Source organism: Rana temporaria, chromosome 3 (genome assembly GCF_905171775.1).
Source record: "Rana temporaria chromosome 3, aRanTem1.1, whole genome shotgun sequence".
Classification (NCBI taxonomy): domain Eukaryota; kingdom Metazoa; phylum Chordata; class Amphibia; order Anura; family Ranidae; genus Rana; species Rana temporaria.
In genome coordinates this window covers 137404284-137425653 of record NC_053491.1, presented here as the reverse complement: position 1 = coordinate 137425653, position 21370 = coordinate 137404284, and the positions used below count along the sequence as shown (strand labels likewise).

The window sequence follows — 21370 nt, the reverse complement described above, 5'->3', positions numbered from 1 at the left end:
GACAGGCGTTAAAAACGTCACTCTAAACACCTATGAACCAGAATTAGACAGCACATTGTGCTGTTCACACTAAGTGTTGGCGTTGCTTCAAAATTGAAGCCTCATGTCGAGTCAGAAGGCGTTTGAAGCCTTTCAATGCCTCCAATTTAAGTCTATGGTAACGCTCCGCAAACGCTCTGGTAGGCTTTTTCGGCATGGTTTTGGTGCGCATTTATAAATTTGTTTATTTCTGTAATCTTTTTCCATTGTGGAGCAGTTTTAACGCTCATCAAATGCTACAAAACCACGCATAGGGCGTTAAGTGTGAACAAGTCCTTAAATGTACTGATTAAAGCCCCTCTCCAGGATAAAAGGTAAAGTGGAATTCCACGCTAACACTTAAAATTCTCCCGTGCAATCATTAATGTAAGCTAAGTTCAGCCTTCTGCCTCCAAAATGAAAAAAATGCAGTTTTTCTACTTTATTTTATTTATTGTATTTAGTGCCATCACATGACTTCAACTCTACTTCATTTTTCGGCTAAAAGCAGCCAGTGGGTGTGGTTACTGAAAGCTAGTGACATCACTTCCAGGGAGGGACACTGTTCCTGTGTAGCCAGTGGGCATACACAGGATGGGAGGACCTGATCATAGGTTCCTGCCCAGTGTTCTCTCATCAGTAAGGATGCATTGTACAGCCTAATTCATGAGAAAATTAAGAAATAAAGAAAAGGCCCATCCATATACAGTATAGCTGTGCTGGGCTTTGAATCCAGACCAGCACAGGAGAAGGGAGCCGGACAGGGGGGAGAGAGAGAGAGACTGTCAGTGTAGCTGGAAGTGCTTTGGAGCCTGGGCTTAGTCTACAATGATCATAGTACTAGCAACCACACTAAGGCTCAGTTTCCACTAGTATGACTTGTCATGCGGCTTAGAATACATAAAGTCACAGCCCTTTTGAATTCAATGATACCCCTTCCTATCTATGCAACTTTGAAAAGGTACCTGCAATGCTTTGATGTGACTTTTGATGCAACTTTGAGCCAGAGAGTGTAACATTGGTTCAAAGCTGCATTCTAAATCGTGCAACTTTAAGGTCGCAATGTCTTGTCATGCAACTTTGGACAAAGTCGCATGACCTGGGTTTACTACGATTGTGGATGCTGCTGTGTTATGCAAAACTTTAGCTTTTTACAATTTTAGAATGGCGTGCCTCGATTTGTGCAGTATTTTAAAGGGCGCTGTTACTGAAAAGAGGTTGGGAAACACTTATTTAAAGGCTGCATTTTTAGTGTTGGAAATCGACTGACAGCTTGTGGCTTCACAGCTTTACTACTGCGCACATGCAAAAGACCCACTGTGCTTTGTGAATGGTCCTATAGCCTTCTGGTACCTGTGACATGTCTCAGAAAGCTGAGGGTGAAGGGGGTCTCGAACTCTTGCTTGCATCACCTAGGCGATCCGAACGGAAGTAGAAGGGTACCTGTCAAAACTAGGTACCCACTACGCCCCCCAAAAAATATGCCAAATGTGGGAAGGGAGGAAAGAGGACCTAAAGTGGAGCTTTCCCTTTTGGGTGAAGTTCTGCTTTAAGGAAGCAGGGTGGGCAGAGAACTGGAAGAACTTACTTGGTATAGTGGCAACCTGGTGGGGGGGGGGGGGGCTGGGTAAAAACGGCTTGATGGAAACACTCGGGCAGAAGTCCGTTATTTCTATAAAACGGACTGTGTTCTGACAAAATGTCGAACCTGGCAGAATGAGCAACCCGCGTCACCCTGCACAGAGTAGAAAATTTTAAACCATTCCATGCGGACCTGACAATTAAAAGGAGATGACACCATGAAAATAAATAGCCAATGACCTTTTTGTTTTGTTTTTTTCTTTACAAAAGTCTCTCTAGATTTTTTTTTTTTCTTTAAAGTTGTGTCATTTGAACATTTTAAGCATAGCTGATTTAAAATTTGTGTGTTCGACTGGAAATTGGTTTGATGTCAATAAGCATTAGTAGTGTAGATGTCAACTTTGTACGGTCCACAGACTGAAAAAACACTATGATAGTGATGTACAACTTGCAGACAGCTGCCAAGTACTCGTGACCTAGCAGTGGATAGGACTGTAATATTATATGTCTTGGTGAAGAAACTGCATTCACTGCATTTTCTTACTTGCTGAATCTCCGCACACATGTCATGGTAAGTCTACAATTATATACTAAATGAGCTGTTTTCTGATTAGTAAATAATGATTTTTACCTGGACTGAGGCAGTCTTTTCCTTAGAACAGGTGTGCAAAGGGGCTAAAGGGCTGTCCAAGTACACGGTATATTCAATACTCTAAATAGTAATCACTTTGTAAGTCTACTAATGTAAATACTGAAAGTATATCTAAAGGCAAAACTTTTGTTTTAGTTTTGGATAGAGTGGCCAGGGGTTACAACACCTGTCAGTTTATTTTACTGCTGTCTGTAGCCCCATTAAGAATATTTACCCTCTCTATTTGTCTTGTTTACCATTATCAATGGCAGTAAAAGAAAATCCATATTGAAAGGACCTATTCATGCTATCCATGACCGAATCAGGGGTTTAACCACTTCCATACCAGGCACTTGCGCACCTTCCCGCCCAAGCCAATTTTCAGCTTTCAGCGCTGTCGCACTTTGAATGGAAATTGCGCGGTCGTGCGACGTGGCTCCCAAACAAAATTGGCGTCCTTTTTTCCCCACAAATAGAGCTTTCTTTTGGTGGTATTTGATCACCTGCGATTTTTTTTTTTTTTTTTGCGCAACAACTAAAAAAAGACTGAAATTTTGAAAAAAAATTACGGTTTTTATTTTTTTCTGTAAATTTTTTTGTAAATAAGTATGTTTTCTCTTTCAATTACGGGCACTGATATGGCGGCACTGATGGGCACCGATGAGATGGCACTGATGGACATCGATGAGGTAGTACTGACGGGCACAGATGAGGTGGCACTGATTGGCAGCGCTGGTATGCGGCACTGATGGGCACTCATGGGCGGCACTGATGGGAACTCATGGGCGGCACTGATGGGCACTCATGGGCGGCACTTATGGGTGGCACTGGATACTTATGGGTGGCACAGATGGGCACTGATAGGTGGGCACTGGGCATGGATGGGCACTGTGGGGTGGCACTGATGGACATTGTGGGGCAGCACTAATCTACCCATGTTACCAGTCAGTGCCCATGTGTGGGCACTGACTGGCATCTTTTTTTTTTTTTTTTGCCCACCCTGGTGGTCCAGTGTGGCGATCTGAGGGGGGGCTGCGCTGATAAACAATCAGCGCGAACCCCCCCTGTCTGTCAGACGCGAGTGAGGAAGAGCCATCAACGGCTCTTCCTGTTTACATCATGATCAGCCGGGATTGGACACGGCTGATTACGTGGTAAAGAGTCTCCGCCGGAGACTCTTTACCGAGATCGGAGATGCAGGTGTCAGACTGACACCCCACATCACCGATCGCTGCGCGCCCCCACGAAATCCTGCAGGACGTCCATGGACGTCCTGTCAGGATTTCAGAACCACTTCCCGGACGTAAATCGGCCATAGGCCGGGCGGGCAGTGGTTAAACAGACTAAGTATGCTTGACGTCCGACCCCCAGTGGTGAGGATATTCACATGACCTGGGCAGTCATCACCAGGGTCAGTTTTCTTCTTCCTTCTCGGTGACGAGGGTCTGCTCCTACATGCCTATCGTGGATATATCCCCATAAGGAACCACGGTTGGCTGATATCTACTCTATTTAAACCGCAGTATTCATTTTTATATCTCTCCTGTGGTCACAATATGTCTAATGGTTCAGGTTTTCTTTGGAAAATCTGGCTTCCAATTGATTCAGCACGTCTAACTTCTTGAGCACTATGTATCCGTGCAATTTGCAGCACTCGTAAAACTCCTGAGGAAGCCCTAGGGTGAAACATGTAGAGCGAAAGCTGCTGCACTGCTCTTTTTAAAAGCCTAGTCTATGATGTAAAATAATACAGATTAAATACGTTCTAAAATCCTGCTTAGGTCACAATCCAAATGTTTATAAGGTAAAACTGATAAAATATATCTGATGAGCCAAAATATGAGGAATGTTTCACTCCTATTCAATATCACTCACCCTCGATCTATGGGATGATGAGGGGGGTAAAAAGAGTGATGTTTATTGTGAAACGTGATCCAATTGGTAGTACACCGAGTACCACCAACTAATGGTGCAAAAATATAAATATATAAATAAGTTTTAAGAAGCACTACAAAATATGTAGAAATATGTGAAATATCAATCGACAACCATAACAACCAAAGATTTGTAATTAAATTGCAATAAATGTAAAATGCAAATGTCAAAAACATGCATATTAAAACTAAAAAATATAAAATATATAAACGTGAGTCTCTCTGCACACTCAATACTCAAAATGATGTGCATAAAATAAGATAAGTGTCCAAAATAGATAAAATAAAGTGCTTCAATCAACAATATTTTTTTCTTCCCAAAGTGCTTCTGTGCTCCAATCAATACTTGAATCCACAATAAGTCCCACAGTGCAAAAGAAACCATGTGCTCTGTTTTCCCAAGCCTCTCACCTCAGGCTATAAATCAGCCTATGTAAATCTCCAATGCTGCTGGTTTAACAAGCACAGCAGATTGTTTGCCCACGTCACTCCAATTTCCCAGGTTACGTGTTCCGCAGGTCCCAGCACTAAGCTCCATAGCATAAAACTGATAAAACATTTAATGGTTTAAAAGCAAGTACACTTACAGCAGACTTGTAAATAGACAGCATATAGCGAATCACGAAGATCTCGGCCGCGAGCGGAGATGACGTCACCACCAGCTCTCCTCGTTACGCGGCTGTGCACGCCGCTTAATCATAGGAACCCCCCCCCCTTATTTATCAATCATTATTTGTGTGTGAGCACTTATTGTTGTGGCTGCTGCTTAGTGTAATTTTAAATTTCAGTATTATTGCTCTAGTTAGTGTGGTTTGTGCATTAGTTCCCCCCCAACATTCATATTTGCACTAGTCTATGATGGTTTTTATAACTTATATTTTTTAATCTGTTCTAAATAAAAATTATGTTTTATTGAATCATACCCTTATGTCTAAAATATATTTTTATATTATATTATATATATATATATATATATATATATATATATATATATATTATATTATATATTTTTTTCTGGCACCTTAAAAGTCCTTTTCTAAAACATTTGTTTCTTACATATTTGAGATGTGGTGCCTTTTGGTACTTCACTGCCAGACCCTTTTAAAGGGGTTGTAAAGGTACATTTTTTTCCCCCCCTAAATAGTTTCCTTTACCTTGTTGCAGTCCTCCTTCACTTGCCTCATCCTTCGATTTTGCTTTTAAATGTCCTTATTTCTTCTGAGAAATCCTCACTTCCTGTTCTTCTGTCTGTAAACTCCACACAGTAATGCAAGGCTTTCTCCCTGGTGTGGAGTGTCGTGCTGGCCCCCTCTCTTGAACTACAGGAGAGTCAGGACGCTCTCTACGTTGCCGATAGAGAAAGGAGCAGTGTGTTAGCGGGCGTCCTGACTCTTCTGTAGTCCAAGGGAGGGGGCGAGCATGACACTCCACACCAGAGAGAAAGCCTCGCATTACTGTGTGGAGTTAGACAGAAGAACAGGAAGTGAGGATTTCTCAGAAAAAATAAGGACATTTAACCACTTCAGCCCCGGACCATTTTGCCGGTCAACGACCGGGCCACTTTTCGCGATTTGGCACTGCGTCGCTTTAACTATTGTGCGGTCGTGCGACGTGGCTCCCAAACAAAATTGGCGTCCTTTTTTACCCACAAATAAAGCTTTATTTTGGTGGTATTTGATCACCTCTCCGGTTTTATTTTTTGCGCTATAAACAAAAATAGAGCGACAGTTTTGAAAAAAAATATTTTTTTACTTTTTGCTGTAATAAATATCCCCCAAAAATATATAAAAAATATATATATATATATATATATATATATATATATATATATATATATATATATATATATATATATATATATATATATATATATATAAAAATCCTCAGTTTAGGCCGATACGTATTCTACATATTTTTCGTAAAAAAAAAATTGAAATAAGCATTTATTGATTGGTTTGCGCAGAAATTATAGCGTCTACAAAATAGGGGATAGTTTTATGGCATTTTTAATAACAATTTTTTTTTTTTTTACTAGTTATGGCGGCGATCTGCGATTTTTATCGGTACTGCGACCTTATGGCGGACACTTTTGACACATTTTTGGAGCCATTGGCATTTTTATAGCGATCAGTGCTATTAAAATGCCACTGGCAGGGAAGGGGTTAACAATAGGGGCGAGGAAGGGGTTAATTATGTTCCCTAGGTGTGTTCTAACTGAAGGGGGGGTGGGACTGACTAGGGGAAATGACAGATCGCTGTTCATACATTGTATGAACAGACGAACAGTATTTTCTCCCCCTGACAGGACCGGGAGCTGTGTGTTTACACGCCCAGCTCCCGTTTCTCGCTCTGTAACGAGCGATCGCGGGTGCCCGGCGGTGATCGCGCCCGCCGGGCACACGCGTCAGCACCAGGGGCGATGGCTACAATGCGAAGTAACGTATAGCGACATGATTTCGCACCGACCTGCCGCCGTATAACGGCGGCTGGTCGGCTAGTGGTTAAAGGCAAAATTGAAGGATGAGGTAAGTGACGGAGGACTGCACCAAGGTAAAGGAAGCTATTTAGGAAAAAAAAAATTGTACCTTTACAACCCCTTTAAATAGAATACATAAACAGGGTTGTGTATATATATATATGTTAACACAAAAAAAAGTTTTGCCTATAGTTCTACTTGAAGTTATGCACCAAGTTAACTGGTTTAGAATACATTTCTACAGAAGATTTGGAGTCACTCTTTCAGTGTGACCAAAGCACACTAGGCATTTGCTAAGCTCTTCTAAACACCTTTCACCTGGCAGGAGAAAAGTAGCATCAAAAAAACATGTAAAGCCTCATTTTTGAAAGTACATTTAGGTTCATCAAGCACTTTCCGCTGGCCAGTCTATTCATTTATTCTGACCACTAAAGCTTATATAAACCTATTTCTGACACTTGTTGCTTACAAGTTAAAATCCGTATTTTCTGCTAGGCAGTTGGGGGGGGGGGGGGGGTGGTGTAGTTTTGCGTTTCACACGTACGGACCGTATGTCCGCATTTTCATCCGTCCGTTTGCGGATGAAAACGGGACATACATGGGTCCCTATGTGATTACGGGTGTCAGCGGATGAACATCCGCTGACACCCGTAATTTGTCCGCCTCCGCAAAGATTCGCATTTGCGGACGGAAGAAATCCTATTTTTCTTCCGTCTGCCGGATCGGATGAACACGGACATACGGTCCGTGTTTGTCCGATCCCCCATAGGGGAGAGCGGAGGAAACACAGGGCGGTCCCTGCACAGTGTGCAGGGACAGCCCTGTCAGCTGCCAGCTCAGCGGGGATTTTACGGAGGATCCCCGCTGAGCTTTGCGGACACATGGAGCGGATCATTACTGATCCGCTCCGTGTGAAACGGCCCTTAGATGCACTTGCTATGAGGGTTTTTTTCTGCCTCTAAATCCTTGTGAATGCCTACCATGTGCTCATGGACACATAGACTAACATAGAGGAGCATTTGGAGCAACAGTGTGTGTGTGTGTGTGTGTGTGTTTTTTTTAGCCCAGTGTGCATGAAGCCCTAAACTTGGCAATACATGGGAACAAATAGTGAAGTTATTTCAAAACTAGAATAGAAAAATGAAAATATTAGCAATAAATAGTTTAAATGATACTGTGCATTTATATATAAAAAGAGAGTAGCATGATTGTAATGTAGATAAAAATAAAACACCTGTATAGAACAGTTGAATTTGTCTAATCTCGCTTGGATTGTTCAGTTGCTTGGTCGTGTAGCAAATGCACCGTTTTAAATGATGTAAGTAATATTGAAGTGGTTGTAGACCCTTGTTTAAAAAGGAAAAAAAAAAATCCCTGCAAGACCAAGGCATTATGAGCTAGTGTGCATAGCATACTAGCTCATTATAAATTACTTGCCTTAAATCAAAGCCCCCGCAGCAGTCCTGGTGCCCCCTTTCGGCCGGCAACATAGAAACTACTGTTACCTGTGTTCATCCACAAGGAGAAACGTGGGCAACTGCTCATAGTGTGAATGGGCCCCCTAAAGGAAAAAAAACTAATGTATGCCCAATGGCAACAAGGTGTCCAATAGCATTTACATGGAAACAATCCAATTATCCGTGCAGGTTTAGGAGATGTCCTTGGGTAGCTACAGGTAAGCCTTATTATAGGCTTACCTGTAGCATAAAGTGTTTGTAAAGGGTTTACAACCACTTTAAAACTCTTCTAAGGCCTCATGCACGCTGGAAGTTTTTTACAGCTGCTCCTAGGGGTGTCTGGCATTTATTTTCCCCTGCAAGGCCTAAAAGTGGTGAAATAAGAATGTACATTTTTAGGAGGAAAGAAAGCCCAGAGAAGAAAAAAGGAAAGCATGAAATAATGGAAGGTTCCCTTTTATAGTTCCTACTAGAGATGAAACCGCTGTTATGTAAATGCCCTTCCCAGTAGGGTAATTCATCTACTAATATTGAACAGTCTGTTCTGTGCCTAAGGGCAACTCCATACAGACCTTTTCATATTTATCCAAGGATAATCCATCCATCTACAGTTCTTTTTGAGGGTATTCCATGTACTTTGTCTTTGGTATAATTGGATTGTTTCCATGTAAATGCTATTGGACACCTTGTTGCCATTGGGCATACATAAGCAGTTTTTTTTCCTTTTTTAGGGGGCCCATTCACACTATGGGCAGTTTCCCGCGTTTCTCCTTGTGGATGAACACAGGTAACAGTAGTTTTCTATGTGTCATGTTGATGCCAGAATGTGGGGTTACTCTGTATTCCAGAGCTGTGCGATATTCTGCAACATTTTTGCATAATTTAGCTCTCTCGATGGCCCTGCATGTCACCGCAGAGCAAGTGCAGTACATAACTGCAGCCCAGAACAACCGCTGCCCACACGCTAAACTGTTTTGGTTTAGTGTGCGGGTAAGAGTGACCTGAGCCCTAGGTTTTTAGAATAGATTGGTAAATGAAAGGTCTAATGCCGCGTACACATGACCGTTTTCCATGATGAGAAAACTGCCATTTTTTTAGATTGTGCGTGAAAAACAGTCGTGTGTATGCTCCATAGCAGTTTTCTCAATGAGAAAACTGCCCGCAAAAAAATTAGAACCTGCTCTATTTTTTCTCGTCATTTTTCCGGCGTCCTTTTTCTCATCGCGAAAATCGCTCGTGTGTATGCTTTTCCGAGGGGGAAAAAAACACGCATGCTCAGAATCAAGTATGAGACAGGAGCGCTCGTTCTGGTAAAACTAGCGTTCGTAATGGAGATGGCACATTCGTCACGCTGTAACGGACTGAAAAGCACGAAGACTGAAAAGCGCAAATCGTCTCTCACCAAACTTTTACTAACCTGAGGATCAGCAAAAGCATCCTCAAAGGGTGGTGCCATTTGAATGGACCTTCCCCTTTTATAGTGCCGTTGTACGTCACCGCGCTTTGCTAGAGTATTTTTTTTTCATGAACGTGTGTATGCAAGGCAGGCTCGAGAGGAATCGTGACGAATCGCGTAGAGAAATACGTTTTTTGCATATCAGGAAAAACGGTCGTGTTGGTTTGAGAGGTCCAGAGCAGTTGAACATTTTTTTTTTTTACAGGGTCCTCCTATCAAATTCTGCCTATACATATGGAACAAGCTGCCTTTTAACAGCACTAGCACAGTTAAGGAATATTTTGGATTGCATGAGTTTACTGTTGCAGTACTATAAGTAGATTTTCTTAATTTTACTGTACAAATAGTTATTTGATCTGTTTATGGCCAGTCATCAAAACTGAAGTCTTAATCCAAAATTTTAACCATCTCGATATAAGTTTTTATATTGAGGCAAAGGATCATTGATCACCCATTGCTGATCATGCAGACATGTTTTTCACAAGTGTTGAGAGGTTTTTAAATGCTTGGGGGGGAACAAGAAAAACAAAGAAAACTGGTCACATGAGTCAGATCTCATAGTTCAAAGCACTTTTGTACAATTTGACATCTGAAGTTCTCAAAGAAAGATTTGTAAGTACTGCCCATGGCCTCAGAAGTTGTTACTAGAATGGGCAGTTCCTTGCTCCTTCATAACTGGTGGCTGAGCTGCCTACATGTAGCCAGTTTGACCTTTTTATTAACATTTGCATAGAGGCCCGCTCTACAATGCTCGAACCTTAGTAGTCAGCGCCTGCTGTGGTAAGTTTGCCCCCATCCACACCAGTATCAATACCTGTAGAAGCCAAGAGTGATTTTTAGTGGATCCTTCTGCTTAAATGCTTTTGTTGCGGTAATTGTCAATAAAAAGCCCTACACTAGCTATTTTTTTGGTCAAGGCCTGAATGATGGATTTGTCATGAGGCTTCAAGCCAGTGACATTTTGGAGCTATGATTAAAGGTAAATCTGTCATGAAAGAAACAAATATGGCACTTGTCTATCCTACTTTTAAAAATACTAGCTCCCTGGCTATCATGCCAACCTCTTTGCTTCAGTAATGTAAAGTGGTTGTAAAGCCTCAAGGTTTTTTACCTTCATGCACTTGATGAAGAGGCGGGGCCTGGAGCGCTGGCGGGGCACCCCAGAAAGAGGACTGGCGCTGCTCTGTGCAAAATGATTGCACAGAGCAGGTAAGTATAGGCATGTTTGTTTAAAAAAATGGGGGGATTTACAACCCCTTTTAAGTTGCTGATCTGAAATAAGCAAGCAGATAAAGATTCTTGTCAGTGATTCCTGATGTTTTGAGAACAGCAGATAACCGCAATTTTAAAAGGGGTTCAGTGATCGTGGATTCCTGTATCCCCGTAGTAAAGTTAAAAGCAAATCTCCACAATTAGGGTGCATTCACATGATCTGCTGTGAGAACCCCAGAGGGGGTTGCCATCATTAGCTGCTAGTAGGCAAAAGGAATGGCAGGCTTCCGGCTCCCACAGCTAATCGCACCCACTTGCATGTAATTGCTCAGGCAGCGATCATATGCGAGTGATCAGCCCTGGATGCAGACTGCCTGCATTCAGGCCTGATCACTCACATATGATCGCTATTGGCTGCCTCTCATTGCTTTCAATGGAGCTGCCTACTCGCAGCTAATTGCTGGAACCCCTGCTGCGATGATCTGCGAGAAACCACAAGTGTAAATGCACCCCTTATGTCTCTTTTTTAAGTAGTTGGTTTGCCCAAGCTGGCCCATACAACTATTTGGTGCGCTTGTTGGGCACGCCATATGAACTGCATGTGGACTCTTCTAAGTACAGTATACAGCATTGTACTCGGGCAGTGGGATGGGAACTTCCCGCCTCATTCCCTGAAGAGAATGGAGTTGGGCTGAGCGCTGTTCATGAGAAGCATACAAAGCTTCCTTTGCTCAGCATGACTATTTTTTTTGCGGGAGTGGGACAGGATCCTCCCCATCCTACAGCCAGAGCACAGCACTGCATGCTGTTTGTAGCTGAGGCTACATATCGTTCATACAGCGCACCTGTGCAATAAATAGTCAGCTTGGCCCAAACACACTATTTTTAAAGGGACCATTAAGGCGGAGATCAGCTGTGATTTAAGATTCTAGGTGATTGTGTCTGGACTGGTGTTTGTATGTAACTGTTTCTGGGATACTTTCTTTGAATACCAAAATGGCATCTACCAGTACATTACATTAAATTATATAAAATAAGGACAAATCTGTTTTAGATTGGCCTACACCGGGTCCTTGACAGTTAACCACTTAAAGACCTCAGGTGTTTTTCAGATTTGGTGTTTGCAAGACTAAAACATTTTTTTCTGCTAGAAAATTACTTAAAACCCCCAAACATTATATATTTTTTTTTTCTAACACCCTAGAGAATAAAATTGCGGTCATTGCAATACTTTTTGTCACACCGTATTTGCGCAGCAGTCTTACAAGCGCACTTTTTTTGGAAAAAATTCACTTTTTTGAATTAAAAAATAAGACAACAATAAATTTGGCCCAATTTTTTTATATATTGTGAAAGATAATGTTACGCCGAGTAAAATGATACCCAACATGTCACGCTTTAAAATTGCGCCCGCTCGTGGCATGGCGTCAAACTTTTACCCTTAAAAATCTAGATAGGCGACGTTTAAAAAATTCTATAAGTTGCATTTTTTGAGCTACAGAGTAGCTCTAGGGCTATAATTATTGCTCTCGCTCTAACGATCGCGGCGATACCTCACTTGTGTGATTTGAACACCGTTTTCATATGCGGGCGCTACTCACGTATGCGTTCGCTTCTGCGCGCGAGCTCGTCAGGACGGGGCGCTTTAAAAAAAAATTTTTTTTGTTTTCTTATTTAATTTTATTGATTTTATTATTTTTTTACACTAAAATATAAAAAAAAAAAAAAATGATCACTTTTATTCCTATTACAAGGAATGTAAACATCCCTTGTAATAGAAAAAAGCATGACAGGTCCTCTTAAATATGAGATCTGGGGTCAAAAAGACCTCAGATCTCATATTTAGGCTTAAATGAAAAAAAAAAAAAAAAAAAGGAAAATTTGTCATTTAAAAAAATGACAGAAAAAAAATTGTCTCTTTAAGAGGCTGGGCGGGACTGACGTTTTGACGTCACTTCCGCCCAGCAGAGCTATGAGGACGGGTGGGGGCCATCTTGCCCTCACTCAAGTCCTCACTCTCCTGGCGGCAGCATCCGATCTCCTCCGCCGCTACCGACGGCTACGGTAAGCGGCGGAGGGCGCGGAAAAGCGGCGGGAGGGGGGGGGCCCCTCTCCCGCCACCGATAACGGCGATCTCGCGGCGGAGACCGCCGTTATCGTTTACACGGCCGCCAGCTGAAAACATGGATATCTCAGTTGTGGCAGCAGCTGCTGCCGTTACTGAGATATCCATGTTTAAAAAGAGGACGTATATATACAGTGGGGGGTCCGTAAGTGGTTAACTTGCACCCTATTTTATTACATTGGAGCCACACCTACAATGTTGTAAGAAAACCAAAACTGTACATTCTATATTAGTTTTTTTGCTAAAAATCGGTATTGTGAAATACCTTTCTGTTTGCGTGGGTGTCTGACAGGTAATTAAAATGATTAATCTTAGCAATTCCTGTTTGTAGGTGGATCAGAGACAAAATAGTTTTGACAAAACAACCTTGGCTCCAGTGCTTTAAATATGAATTACTCACAAAATGCTCCTCCCGAAGGCAGTTGATAATTTCTTAGTTGATACATTTATTCTCATTCTAAAACTGATGGATTTTATTCATTCAACGCTGAAATATGAATATAGTGATGGCTGCATTTCGACAAATTCAGTATTGTTGTTTTGTGCGCACATGTGAAAATTTGGGGATTTTTGTTAACCACTTAAATACAGGGCACCTCCTCTCCTGCCCAGGCCATTTTTTGGCTTACAGCTCTGCCGCATTTTAAATGCCAATTGTGCAGTCATGCAACAACACTGTACCCAAACAAAATGTTTATCATTTTGTTCCCACAAATAGAGCTTTCTTTTGGGGGTATTTGATCACCACTGGGTTTTTTTTTTGCTAAACAAATTAAAAAAAGACCGACTTTTTTTGTTTTTTTTGTTTCTGGTATAAAATGTTGTAAATAAGTATATATCACCTTCACTAATGGGCACTGATAAGCTGCACTTGTGGCACTGCTATTCCTGCCCCTCCCCTCCTCCTGCCCAGTCACAGAAGCCTTTGTATTATGTGAACTACAAAGGCATCTCTGAATGGGCAGAAGAGGGGAGGGGCAGGCATGGCTGCTCTGTGTGCCTTACTCTCTTCCTTTAGACCCCATTCACACCTGAGCGACAAAACGCCGGACGCTTCTGTCGCTCGAGGGGAGTATTCCCATTGCTGTCTATGGAGATGGTTCACATCTCATAGACGCCGAACGCCTGTCGCCTGAAAAAAAGTCCCGGACCCTTTTTTTCAGGCGACATAGGCGTTTTCCCATTGACAGCAATGGGAAGACTTTGAGAAAAAAAAAAAAAAGTGAAAGTTTTGTACTCGCTGCAAAATACGCCGCTACACGCGATCGCGGCTGTCGCTCAGATGTGAATGCAGCCTTACAGCCCCGAGTATCGGTGTATGCTCCAGCAGAGCCATAAACCTGTCAGACGTAAATAAAATAAATAAGTTCAGGAGGTGACATTAACCTCCTTGGACTTAACTCTTCATTCCTCTGTCCCTTAATGGACGATCAGGAAAGAATTTAGAGCAAGTACAATTTTTTTAGTCCTCTGAGGCACACAGGACCCACGCATCTGTATTTATTGGCCCTGCTTACTCAAAAAATAAAAGCATAGTGTTTGGGGGTTGGGTTTATACAGGAGCCAGGGCAATTTTTTTTTTCCAAGACTGCCAGTGTCCAAAGATCCTGTAGGCAACAACATTCAACCCAAATGAAAAGGAAATATAGCTCCAGGTCAGCCAGTAAACACTCAGCCAAATAGCACAGACAGCTAGCCCAGCTCGTAGCTGATGTGTAATGTAAAGAAAGAAGATTTACATTAAAATGGGTAAAACATCTGAAAAGCAGCAGCAGAGAAGTGAGGCAACCCACTAAAACGTTTCGCGCTATACCGATGCTTACTCATAGCAGCCCAACTTTGCCCTATCACATATATACAGATGTCGGCAGGTTCCTGGCATTGCACCCATGATCTGGTGATCGCAGGTGCAATATAAAGGCTGCAGTGTAAAAAAAAAATAATGCACATTTTTTTTACATGCAAAAACATGTGTTGTTTGTTGTTGTTTATGTGTGTGTGTGTATACAATATAAAAAAAATTATATAATATTTGTGAACTTCTCCTTTTAATGACATTGGCTGTATGTTTTGAGGTCGTTGTTCTGCTGCAGAATAAATTTAGGTGGGGTCAATCGCGCATCTCCCTGATGGTATGGCATAATGGATAAGTGTCTGTCTGTATATCTCAGCATTGAAGAGACCATTGATCCTGACCAAATCTCTAACTCCATTTGCAGAAATGTAGCCCCAAACTTGCAAGAAACCTCCGCTATGCTTCACTGTTGGGCGCAAACACATTATTTGGTAAACAAACTGCCTCCTAGTACAGTCAAATATTTTTAAATTTTGACTCGTGGGTCCAGATCATCTGCTGCCATTTTTCTATACTCCAGTTCCTATGTTTTTGTGCATAGAGTCACTTGGCCTTATTTCAGTCGGAGGTATGGCTTTTTGGCCGCATATCTTCTTTGGAGACCACTTCTGGCCAGACTTCTCTGGACAGTAGATGGGTGTACCTGGATCCCACTGGTTTCCACCAGTTCTGTGCTGATGGTACAGCTGGACATCTTCTGATGTTGAAGGGAAGTAAACATGATGTGTCTTGCATCTCCTGCGTTTTGTTTCCTTGGCCAACCAATTTGTCTATGGTCCTCAACGCTGCCTGATCAATGGTGTTTTCAATTCTGAGAAGAACAGGCAGATACTTATACATCATACCATACCATTAGGGAAGCGTGTGATTGGCCCAAAATGTATTCTGCAGCAGGACAAATTTAGATACAGCCAATCTCATTAAGAACTAGCTTCAGTGTAAATTTTAGAATGAGGAGTCCTGGAAGTGATGGCCCCCACAGAGCCCTGATCTCAACATCATGGAGTCTGTCCTGGGATTGCATGAAGAGACGGAAGGATTTAAGGCCGCCTACATCCACAATATCTGTGGTTAGTTCTCCAAGATGCACTGTGTGTACCTAGAATTGATCCTGATTTGAAGCCAAAGGGCAGTCGCACCAAATATTGATTTGATTTTAGATTATTCTTCTGTTCGCTCACTTTTACATTTTGTAAATTGATAAAATAAACAATTAACATATATATTTTTGAAAGCATTCTTAATTTACAGCATTTCCTCAAACCTGCCTAAATCTTTTGCACATTGCTGTGTGTGTGTGTGTGTGTGTGTGTGTGTGTGTGTGTGTGTGTGTGTGTGTGTGTGTATATATATATATATATATATATATATATATATGTATATATATATATATATATATGTGTGTGTGTGTGTGTGTGTGTGTGTGTGTGTGTGTGTGTGTGTGTGTATATATATATATATATATATATATATATATATATATATATATATATATATATATTTGTTCCCACTCTCCAGAGAGAGAGAGAGACTGAGAGAGCGATATTTTATCCACACCCATGAAACCTGTCCGTTTCCATTCCTATGCAACTTTTTTTTTTTTTAATTTTTGCCTCTTAGTCATTCTCTGATTCTTATATTGGAAAAAGCTCAAACATGTATTTGATCTGGTATCACTTTCTCAATCAAACGTAAGAAGTATTAAGCAGTTTGTGTACTGGGGGTGAACGCTTTTTCATTATGTGATCTTTTATTTCTGTGGAAACCATATCGGCTGTGATATCTTGCCTGTGGCATAACCACCCACCACAGTTGCAGGGTGCGCTGTATGCCTTGCATAAAAAAGTTGAACCTTCTGGCTTTTACACAATGGCATTGTGCACTGGGCAGCGGTTGCTGTACACTAGATTCACATGTTTTGCATTGCTCTTGAACAAAATATTTAATAAAATATTGGTGAATTCCAGCCCCACTGTTTCTCTGTAACAGACACACTTTAAAGCAGAGTTCCACCCAAAACGGGAAACGACGTTTTAAGGACTCCTCACCCACTTACATGCTACATTTCTCATGTATTTTTTTTGGGGGGGGGGGATGTGGAGTGGGTACCTGGTTTTGACAAGTAACATTAGCAGAAGGTGCCCAAAGAGTGGCGCTAAAGAGCTGAAAAGCCACATAGTACGTAACTACGATCGTGTTTGTTGGCCGAGTTGTGTGCTGTTCGTATGCAAGACATGTTTTTGGTCAACGCCCTTCGGACAAAAGTCCGAGGCTTTGTCTGCGGAAAATCGGATCGTGATTACAAGGCTGGTAAATTCTGGTCCTCCACAGGCGTACAGTTTTTATGTACAACCCGTGTGAACTAGCCTTAAAGTGGAGGTTCACCCAAAAAAAACAATTTTTAACATTTACAATCAGCCGAGTTGTCCTAATGACAATCGGCTGTGTTTTTGTTTTTGTTTTTTCCCCCGTACATATCGACTTTCACCGCCGCTTCCGGGTATGTCTTGTTCGGGACTGGGCGTTCCTATCTGACAGGCTTCCGACCGCCGCATACTGCGCGTCACGAGTTGCCGAAAGAAGCCGAACGTCGGTGCGCAGGCGCCATATAGAGCCACACCGACGTTCGGCTTCTTTCGGCAACCCGTGACGCGCTGTATGCGACGGTCGGAAGCCTGTCAATCAGATAGGAACGCCCAGTCCCGAAGACGACATACTCTGAAGCGCCGGTGAAAGTCGGTATGTACGGGAAAAATAAAATAAAAAAAAACAGCCGATTGTCATTAGGACAACTCGGCTGAATGTAATGTTGAAAATTTATTTTTGGGTGAACTCCCGCTTTAAATTTTCCTGTTTTGTAAGTGCAAAGATGTGTTTGTGAGTGCTGTGCAGTGTGGATTAATGTGGGCCTAAGTTGTGTCCTCTCTAGGCTGGACACATTTCTGTACAGTAAGTCATCACTACTTATTAAGTACATTGTAGCTATGGTACACGGCTGATGTTTTGTAAATCCTCTGACTAGATTACTAGTTATGAGATCAGGCCATAATTATAATTTCCATTTGTTAGCATCTTTTTTACAAGCTGTCTAGGACAGCAGCTCAGGACAGGCTTTTTTTCTGTTTTTGGTTTAAATGCTCTTGGGGTATTAGATTTGCCAGACAAAATACATCCTAGATCTCCAAAAATAATACTTTTCAAATTTTAAAAACCTTAAGAAGGGTAGTATTTACAACTTTTGCATGAATGACTGATACATTCTCGCACCAAATACTTTTCTAAATGGACCCTTTAAAGTGTATGTGTACTCAGAACGTTTCCTTTTAGCTGGTGTTAAACTCCATTCCCATCTGCGGGTTTGCAGAGAGCACGAAAAAGTGCGCCATTCATGAGCTATTCTTGGTACCCCATACGCGCATTTTGCCAAGTGCAAAGATGCTTTGTCGCACATAGAAATGAATGGACTGTGCTATGCATATTCCGCAGGGGTCTTAAAGTGGATGTAAACCCTTGCGTATATCCAGTGAAGTGAACAGCCTCCAATGATACACAAAGATGAAACAAATCCTCCTACATACGTTTTACTTATATATCGTATATCTGCAGTCTTCCCCTTTCTACACTCTTTGAAAAGTGCCGATCCTGTTAGTAATCTTTCTTCATCTTTCAGCAGCGCATAGGGGTGCGTTGGGAGACTAGACTTACACTGTGTGAGAGCTGATTGGAGGAAAGGCACACACCTCCCCTCCACATAGACAGAGGAATGAAGGAACATCTGAATAGACAGGCTCAGTGCTTATCTCCCTCTAAAGGCCCGTACACACGATCGGATTTTCCCACAGGAATTGTGATGGCAGGGTTTTGTTGAAACAATTTGTACGCTCCATCAGACAATTGTTATCAGATTGTCCAACAAATGTTGGATAGCATGCTTTAAAATTTTCCGACAACAAATGTGTGATATCGGATTTTTCGATCTCGTGTACACAAGTCCATTGGAAAAAAAAATCCAAAGTACAAACGCGTGCTCGGAAGCAATGCTAACCATAGCACAACATTAGCAGAAGTTGCCCAAAAGGTGGCGCTATAGAGCTGAAAAAACACGTAGTTTTGTGCTTTTTGGGACGACAATTCTTTGCCGTTTTTGTATGCAAGATAGATTCACGGCCAACGCCCTTTGGACAAAAGTCCTACGCTTTGTCTGGAAAATCTGATTGTGTGTACAAGGCTTTAGCCTCCTGCCCGATTTCAAATTGTGAGCTCACGTGTCTGAGAACCTTTTCTTTCATCCTATATCCCGTACCCTCCCAGGGCCAAGTCCAGACATCTGTTTGACCATGTATTTGAGTCCAAGGACCCCTCTTTGTGCAATTTATTTTTATCAATATTACATTGTAATATAAAATAATTATACAACTCGCAATAATGCAGAATCAGTGGGAGCCATGAGCTTGTTTTACTGGGAGACCGCGACACCCAAAGTGTGTTGCTTATGTCCAGTCTACTTTGTATTTACAAATGATAATCTGTATTTGTAGCCGTTCCCAAGTGCTAGCATCACCACCTCAGATCATCAGGCATTGGTTTCTCATAAGGAGCTTGCAACCTAGATCCCTCTCAAACACAGTTTACAGTAGGGTTTGCACTCCTATGAGAATCTAGTTCTGTAATAAAAACATCTTTGCCATTCTAAAGCTTCCCTCCAACCACTTTGCATATTATTTTATATATACTGTGGTTCTGTACTTGCCAAATATGCTGCAGAAATCTCCCTCCGCTGAGTCTGGCTGCAGCCATTTTAACCGTGGGCAGCTGAAGCTGCTGCCTGTTCACTTCCTGGATTTACACACACGCCTCCAGCCCTGTAGCTCTCAGTGGGCCTCTTATGACTCATCCCCCCCCCCCCTCTTCCTGGCAAACCCTAACTTGACCAGACAAACAGGAAGTGGGCTTTATAAGGTATTTACTGGCTGAAAAATATGTTTTACTACCCAAAGTTAAAACAACAAGGGCAGAAGATTTAATAGATGGATGAAAAAATGAAAAAGTTCCGCATAAATTTTGGGGTTTATTCACACGAAGGCTACTTTTCAAACTGAGCAGCCCGGCCGTTAGCGCTAAAGCGCTGCTCGCTTTGGCGCCACTTTTTGGGCGCCAGCGGGAAGTTTCTGGCCCAAAAAGGTTATTTGCAAGCGCTGCCCAATCGTTGCAATGGGCAGGTAATTTTGGGAGCGCTAAATGCAGCTCTCCCAACCCGCCCCAAAGGTGCTGCTTTCAGGACTTTTCGTAACGTCCCACAAGCGCACCGAAACAGCGTGAACCGACACCGCAATGAATGCTAGGTGGTTTTGAGGTGCTTAGCAGAAGCTATTTCTAGCATTAAGCACCTGAAAACTGCCCCAGTGTGAAAGGGGTTTTAGATTAAACGTCCTGTTGCTGTGGGTTAATGCACACTTGCTAGCGTGTATTATAGCATGCGATAACTTGCATTACTTTACCCTTTTTCCAAAGTGCACTCGCAATATATGCGTTGTAGAGCCTCATTCCGTAAGACCATTACAATGAATCGAAATTCAATTCACCACACATAGAACAGTGTGCATGGACCCCTTTAAGTTTTTCAGTCCTTTTTTGTTTCCCCAAAATTGGTTTGTTTGAATTTTTTGAAAATATAGATAATTACTGTAATGTGACAAATGTTGTTATTATTGCAGTCTTGTATTTTGAAGCATAGATTGCCATTTATAAGCACGGTTGTCCATATTTTTCTCCTATTTTTAGGTGTTCTCTGACATTGACCCTATAATTTTCAAGTTGCAACACGCTTGGAAACACATTTGTAAAATAGTAATGAGGGAGGGTGTAATATAAGTACTCGCGCACACACCCTTCAGTGTGCAGGTAGCTGAGCTATTTATACATACATCATCAGAGCACTGGATGACAAGCAAGTAAGCGTGTCTCTTTTTGTTTCCTCGCAGCCTAAGATGTCAAATGTCTAGAATAAATGGCGTCCAAAGTAACAGATGCAATAGTTTGGTACCAGAAAAAGGTAAGACTTCGATCAGTTTCTGAGCTTGTTTGTTTGTTTTTGTTTGTTTTTATTTTTTGGTATCAGTATTTTAGTTTTTTCTTTGGTTTCTTTTGCCTAAAATATCGAGTTACACTAATAATTTGATGCATGTATATATTAACTTTATACTTTGCTTGTTCTTAAGATCATATGAATATGGTGTCTATACAGTGTTGCCCTTTAGTCGAGCACTTGCAGCCAGTGGGTTACTTTATTGCGTGTCTATAGTGGCGGGGATGCCTAGATTGTGTTGTTTTTTTTTTTAAAAGCTATAAGCAACATAAGATTATGCCATAGCCAGGTTTTCTGGCTTTGGTAATGCTGTTCGATGTGTAGTATTAATAATAATAATATTCCTTTGGACTAGCTTAAAAGAAACCCAATAGTGAAATGCCTTATCATGGTAATGTGCTCTTCATAAGTTGCATATCATGGACTCAAATTTAATTTCAGCTAATTTGCCGCTAACTGGCAACTACTGGATTTAAGACCTTCTTCTCTTCATATAGTCATGATGTGGTTAAATGGCAGAATTTGAAATTGTGCTTCCCC

General features: G+C 41.7%; 1 protein-coding gene across 3 annotated transcripts in view; it reads left to right on the top strand.

The window, feature by feature from the left end:
* The window catches only part of PHTF2 (putative homeodomain transcription factor 2), a 165579-nt gene that overhangs the window by 34963 nt on the left and 109246 nt on the right, over positions 1-21370 (top strand). Inside the window, exon 2 of one of the 3 annotated variants that reach the window (XM_040343464.1) lies at positions 20727-20797. In XM_040343464.1, the coding sequence (XP_040199398.1) occupies positions 20753-20797 (45 nt within the window). In that variant the 5' untranslated portion in view covers positions 20727-20752. Of the gene's footprint in view, positions 1-20644; positions 20798-21370 lie in introns of those variants that run through there. The other 2 variants (XM_040343465.1, XM_040343466.1) reach the window with 2 other exon arrangements.